Source organism: Arachis ipaensis, chromosome B03 (genome assembly GCF_000816755.2).
Source record: "Arachis ipaensis cultivar K30076 chromosome B03, Araip1.1, whole genome shotgun sequence".
NCBI lineage: Eukaryota > Viridiplantae > Streptophyta > Magnoliopsida > Fabales > Fabaceae > Arachis > Arachis ipaensis.
In genome coordinates, this window is record NC_029787.2 from 20674064 (window position 1) to 20681471 (window position 7408).

At 33.6% G+C, this 7408-nt stretch overlaps 1 protein-coding gene across 1 annotated transcript; it reads right to left on the minus strand.

The window, feature by feature from the left end:
• Nucleotides 3707-4323, minus strand: LOC110269593 (protein FAR-RED IMPAIRED RESPONSE 1-like). The gene is made up of 2 exons (XM_021117538.1): nucleotides 4190-4323; nucleotides 3707-4041 (listed from the first exon to the last, which is right to left on the minus strand). Exons 1-2 carry the CDS (start codon nucleotides 4260-4262, stop codon nucleotides 3722-3724), a joined length of 393 nt encoding a protein of 130 aa, XP_020973197.1. The 5' UTR covers nucleotides 4263-4323; the 3' UTR covers nucleotides 3707-3721.

Sequence of the window (7408 nt, forward strand, 5' to 3'; positions counted from 1 at the left end):
TTTAACTATCTTGCAAGTTTGTGAAATATTTTAACCCAACTCAATTGTGAAAGTATTTTAATATGGCTTGGTCTTATATTTACATATATGATTCCTTGGAGAATATGAATCAAATTAACCACATGTAAGCTCTATATATATAGGTGGATAGTAATTAGAAATGGCATGATTCATGTAGGTAGCTTGCATTTAGAATAGATTGCATTGCATAAGATTCCACCATTCTACCTTCACTCTTTCTCTTGGATTTAGCATGAGGACATGCTATTGTTTAAGTGTGGGGAGGTTGATAAACCCATATTTTATAATTTATCTTGTGCTCAATTTGAGTGTTTTTTATCAATTCTTCACCCACTTATTCATATAAATTGCATGATTTTATTTTTCCTTTCTTATTATATGATAAGTATGAAAACATGTTTCCTATGCTTTAAAAGTATTAATTTTAATTATCCTTTATTACCATTCGATGCCGTGATTTGTGTGTTAATTATTTTCAGGTCTCATGGAGTAGGAATGGCTTAAAGGACAGAAAGGAAACATACAAAAATGGAAGGAAAGCACAAAAATGGAGTTTTGAAGAAAAGGCAGTGACGCGAACGCATGGATGACACGGACGCGTGCCTAGCGCGAAATAGCATCGACGTGAACCTGTGACTGACGCAGACACGTGCCTTGAGCAGAACGCAAATGACACGAACGCATGACGGACGCGTACACATGACAAGGAAAAACTCCAGACCACGCGAACGCGTGACCCACGCGTACGCGTGACAGACGCCACGTACAGGAATCTGCAGAAAACGCCCCCAACAATTTCTGGACCCTTTTTTGGCCCAATTCCAAATCCAGAAACACAGAATATAAGTCAGAGAATGGAAGAATATGACAACAACTTACAAAACATTCAATATACATAATTTTAGGTTTAGATGTAGCTTTTTGAGAGAGAGGCTCTCTCCTCTCTCTTAAGTTTTAAGATTAGGATTTGAACTTCTTCTCAGGTTCAATGTTCCTTTAATTTATTTTCTACTTTTATTTATTTTATTACTTTAATTGATATTTATCTTTTCAATTTGGCTTATGAACCATTCATGTTAGGATTTTCTTAATTAATATAAATTGAGGTATTTCATATATAAGATTATTTTATTCTATTTATGTTATTGATGTTTTCCATTTATCCAAATTATTTTCATTCGAGTAGATTTTCTTCTCTTTTGGCTTTGGTTGATTAATTGGTAACACTTGAGTTATCAAACTCAGCTGTGGATTGAAATGGGAATCGCTGATTGATTTTGATCGCTCTAAAGCTAGTCTTTACACATGAGTTGACTAGGACTTGAGGATCAAATTGATTGGTCCACTTGACTTTTCTTTATTTAGTAAAGGTTAACTAAGTGGGAGCAAAATCCAATTCTCATCACACCTGATAAGGATAACTAGGATAGGATTTCCAGCTCTTATACCTTGCCAAGAGTTTTATAATTATTAATTTATTTTTCTTGTCATTTAAATTACTTGTTTCTTATTTTTAAAAACCCAAAAACATATCTTTTTACATAACCAATAATAAATCATACCTCCCTGCAATTCCTTGAGAAGACGACCCGAGGTTTCAATACTTCGGTTATCAATTTTATTGGGTTTGCTTAAGTGACAAACAAAACTTTTGTACGAAAGAATTTCTCTGCTAGTTTAGAAACTATACTTACAACAAAAATTTATTTGTGAATTTTTTTACCGGCAGGAATCTGTTCGTCAGAATCGTAACAGAGATACAGCGATCAGGGGAAGTGAAGCAATGAGATTGCCCAAGCTATCTGCAGTGTTGTTGAGTCCATATTGTCAAGTAGATTCATATGATATTGACAGTGACAGTGATCAACTTCAGTGTTATCTAGTCTTGAAATAGTTTGAACACTTGTAAATTTTGTGAATATTTAATGCAGTTGTATTATAAAATCTGTTTAAATGAATAAATTGTTTGTGTTGTATTTAAAAACTGTAAATTACAAGTACAAAAAAATAAAGGTAAACAACACCAAACCAACTAATACGCCCAATTATTTTTACTATACACCCAAATATAACCTATATACACCCAAATATATAACCTAAACCCTAAAACCCTAAACCCTAAAACCCTAAATCCCTAAAACCTAAACCCTAAACCATAAACCCTAAAATTCTAAACCCTAAACCCCTAAACCCTAAACTCCTAAACCCTAAACCCTAAACCTTAAACCCAAAACCCAAAACTCTAAACCCTAAACCCTAAATTCTAGAAACTAAACAAAACAATAATTTCTAACATAAATAGCAGCATCTGAAAAATATAAAATTAAAATGTCAAACACATGAGAATTCAGAAATACACCCAAAAAACTGAGCATTACACCAATATCCTGTAACTATACACCCAAAAACCTATCCGCTGCTGCTGCATCCTTGAACTAATAATTCATAACATGTCCGTGATATTGGCTGGAATTTGCTTGCACCACTGATGCAACATCAAAAAGATTTAACTGGAAATAATAAACTCACATATTAACAAAACTATTAACAAAATAATTAAACTCAATTATCACCTATTTAAAGAACATCACTTTTACCTCGCTTAGAGCTTTCGTTTTCTTCTTCTTTGAGACATTTGCAATCTATTTGTCCAACTTTGAACCTAGCCTATTTTTTGGATGTCCTCTTGTTCGAACCCTTGGAGGGCTTTGAAGCTCGTTAACGGATTCCAAGTTGGCATCTTCGTGAGATAATGAACATGTCCCCTTCCTTTTGGCTTTCAGTTCTTCCATCTTAACCATGACGTTATCGTAAGCACGGTGCAAAATGGCAATCAGCTCCTTGGATTCTGATGTAAATTCGCATATATTTTGTGAACGAAACCCCAATTCTTCAAACCTCTTGCTTCTTGGCTCCAACGGTGGCTCGTCGTGGCTGCTCTTGATGTGTGTGTGTCGCCTCTTTACCTTCTTGCTCCATCGTTCCAATATGTATCTCGGTGACTCTTGGGTTACTCGTTCAAAGCTTAACACGCTTAGGGCGTGACGGCACAATATCCCTTTTGACTCGAATAATAAGCACTGGCATTTCACTTGGACTGCTACTGAGTCGTAAGAAACCGCAAACTTGTTGAATATTGAGCTGGAAACTTGTTCTCCAACTTTGTATACTGAATAGCCTAAAGCGGAGTTCATTAATCTTATGATGCAATTCACCTTCCCTCTGAATTGTGCTTGAACTTCCCTAAACTTTTGGTGAGTGTACACATGTTGAAATTGAGCTTCTATGGAGGATTTTGTTGCACATGGAATAACTGTGTGAAAATCTGCAGCATCCAATTCTCTCTCTATTTGCTCCCTGCTTTCGAGGCAATTATCCTATTGTTTGACAAATTGGATAAGTGAGCTATTCCGGGTAATAAACTTGTTAAAATATGAATGCATGCTCTCGCTCCTTTGTGTGCTTCTCATCCCGGTCCAAAAGTAGTGATCCAGATAAATTGGAACCCATATATGACGGTCTTCATAAAGATCTGCAAAATACACCTAAATCAGACTATAATACACCCAGAAACATTCAATTTACACTTCTGCTGCAGATTTTAAACGTCACTACCTGAAAGCCACTTGTTGTCCACAAGACCATACTTCAGTAGAAAATCATCCCAATTCCTATCAAATGATTATTTGGTATGAGAGTTCTAAACAACATGGCTCATTTCTTGTTCGATTTCTACGTGTCCCTTGTAGCCGTTTAATTTGTTTGGAATCTTCTTCATGATGTGCAAAATACACCAATGGTGAATTGTTGTGGGCATACAAGCCTCGATAGCCCTTTGCATCGATGCACATTGATCGGTGAGAATCCCTTTCAGAGCATTTCCTCCCATGCAACGAAGCCAACATTGAAATAACCATTTGAATGATTCAGTATCTTCGTTTTTCATCAAAGCGCATCCAAGAAGTGTTGACTGACCGTGGTGATTCACCCCAAAAAAAGAACCACAAAACCAAATTATACCTGAAACAGATTACGAGAAAACATAATTAAAATCAATAAATACACCCAAATAATGATCTTACACACCCAAAAACCTCCAATATACACCTCTGCAGCAGATTCATAAAACAACATGAATTCAGCATCATAAACCAGAACAGCATGTTACCTGTTTGTATTGTAGGTAGTGTCAAATGAAATAACATCTCCGAAATACTCACAGACAGCTCTGCTCCTTGCATCCGCCCAAAAAGCAAGCTTAATGGACTGATCGTCCTCGAGTTCGAGCTCGAAAAAAAAAATTTTGATTCTTCTCTTTCATTCTTAATAAGTATTTCTCGAATTTTTTTGCATCCTCTTATTCCGAAACATTCCGCACTTCTCTAGTGATGTAATTCCTCACGCCTTTTTCGATAAAATTTAACTTGCGATGACCCCCGGCTGCTGCAGCAAATGATTGAAAAGTTTTGCTAGGTCTGATATCGGCTTCCTCGTTATTCTCTATTGTACGACGCATGGACATGCTTAGTTCCCTGTGCTGTTTGAGCATATGTGCTTGATCTGGACAGCAAGGATGTGAATGATGCAACACGACCTTCGAAATTATCTAAACACCAACATCCTTTAATATGCGTATATAAATTTTTGCAGGATAATTTAAACCAGCTGAGGAATTTGTCTTCTCGGTCGGAGATATTTTCGATTTCCATTTTTCCTCTCTGCTACATGTAATCAATTGATTCTTAATTTTGTTTTCCTTCTTATTTGTGCTCCGAACTCTTGTAGAAAAACCTGCAACCTTCGAATAATCCTTGTAGAATTTTGCAGCATCTTCAAGGATGTTAAAAGTTATCCCAACCTTGGGGACAAACTGGTCATCAACACCACAGAAGGTCTGCAAAATACACTCAAAATAGACCATATTAAAACAAGCATAAACTATAGAATACAAATACAACTATAAAACCATCATCAAAAATAAGAAAACCAGTCATGAATCATAAATAAACAGAAACTAAAACAATTCAACTAAAATAATAAGACAATTCACCCTCCATCAGATAAAAAGTCATAAACTGTAAATACCCCAAACTTTCCTGAAATACCCCCAATTATTACTGATCTACACCCGAATGTCTGATATAAAATGGACAAAATTATTTTAATTCTAATGAGAACTAGTACATTAGATTCAATTCAAACAAGGAAGAATAAATAGCAAATATCATAGGCAAGGTTCACGCATTATTCAGCTACACAATCAAAAACTACTAATTGGATTCAAATTCAGATTCAATTACTAACTAAAAGTAAATCACACCTCAGGAACTTTATTGGATTCAGTTTCAAAATCCACTTCGCTCTGGTTCAGCTGACAATCTGAAGTTGAATCATACATTATCTTCAAAAATGATTTCGCAGCTTGATGTAAAAAAATAATGGATAAACGCACAATGAAAAATCTGAAGCACATAAATGAAGAAGAAGAAAGCAGAGAGAAACGCACGTAAAAAACGAAGGAGAAGGCAGAGAGAAATGCACGAAAGAGATCGAAGACAGAAGGCAAGAAATTCGAAAAAAGAAAACGAAATTCTTTCAAAAAAAGAAGTTATATATTCGCGCGTTGATTGAATTAACATCTGTTAGAGGCGCGTGAAACATACGTGCATAATAGGCGCGTTTGAGTGTAACATCAATTAAAGGACTTATAAGATTTGTAGGGCAAAATCATTTGTATGTCAAGATTAATTGTTTTTTTTTTAATAAATATATAAGGTTCTTAAATGGGTGAAATATTCAATCTAAGTCAAGATTTAATCTTAAAAGATTTTTAAAAATATCTAATATTCTTAAGTTAGATGTAATCTATCTAAGTCTTACTTAAAAAAGTCAGTTAAATATTTAAGGTTACTGGTTAGTGAAGTATCTAAAATTACTTCTTAGTCTAAAAAGATTTGCACTTTTTAATTTAGATATGGAAGGGAGAATGGTGCAAGATGCAGTTATGGAGTGAATGGGTATTTTACGCAACTGTGGTATTAGAAGCTAAAATCGGACCATTCTATTTGTAAGATGTATAAAAATGGGACCGTCCAATTTTTTTGTACATAAATCGGACCCTCCGATTTGTGTTTAAAAATTAAAAAAATTTGGGGTACTCCGATTTGTGTACATAAATCGAACCCTCTGATTTATGTACATCCCATAATTTTAAAAAATATAAAAAATTATAATGTTAAAGTATATCACTCATCTTACTTCCATATCTAAATTTTTTAGTCAAAGATTTGATGTAATAATATCTAATATTTTTATATTAATAAGAAACTAATTTGATTCTTATTTGAGAAGGCCAAACAATGAAACAAATATCTAAAGAATAAATGACCATTTCTATCCATAAAAGATGAAAATACTGACATATATATTCACATTAGATCGAAACTAAACTTGTACCCATGCAAGATGCTTTCCGTGTGACAAAAGTACCCTACGTGGCACTCCAACCTTTCAAAGACAGGGTACTTTTGTCATACGGAGGACATCTTCCGTGGATACAAATTTAGTTTTAATTTAGTGTGGGTACATATGTTAGCGTTTTCATCTTTTATGAGTACAAATAGTCATTTATTCAATATATCTAAAATATTTGATTAGTGAAATAGTCATTTATTCACTTAAAAAAAATTAAGACAATAATATATATCTAAGCTTCTTAATTCGATGAAAAATCACCCCAAATTTTATATAAGATGGTTAGTATAATATAAAATTGTTAAATTGTATTGCGATTCCCAAAGACTAAAAAACCTTTATGCAAATAATATTTACTGTACACTTATTTTATCAGTGAAATTCTAAAACTTCCTCAAATATTCAAGGCATCTTTCTCTTTCGGGGGGTTGTGTAGTTGTTTAGTTGTTTAGTTGTATGAAGGGAGACTAGGATAAGTTGGTGTGTTTTAGGACTTTTAAGCCTCACCCAAGGTCCAACCTCAAATATTTTGTTTTAGACCTTTAGGGTCCGATTGAAAACTCTAAAAGCAACCTTTTTTTTTTTAGCTTTTGATTTATAAAAAGTTACATTAATAATATTTGGTACAATTTTTTAGATAAACTTTTGATTTTTTAAAAAGTTATTTAAGAGCTTTTGAAGAAGTTAAAAAATGTGACTTCTTCTATTTTCAAAAGCTATTTTATCACTCATATTTAATGCACAACTTTAAAACAAGGACTTCTATAATAACTTTCCAAACACAAAATAACTTATTTAAAATTTGTTATTAATAAAAGTCCTTATATTTTAAGCTCCTTTTTCAAAAGAACTTATTTAAGAAGTTTAGCCAAACTCACACTTAGTTCATAAACTATATCTTCTTCTTCACTTA

Excerpts from the sequence above, each read along its gene's own strand:
- LOC110269593 (XM_021117538.1), bottom strand. The coding sequence starts at position 4,262 with ATGCAAGGAGCAGAGCTGTCTGTGAGTATTTCGGAGATGTTATTTCAT. Across the intron at positions 4,042-4,189 it reads ACTACCTACAATACAAACAG|GTATAATTTGGTTTTGTGGT; the intron begins GTAACATGCTGT and ends AATCTGTTTCAG.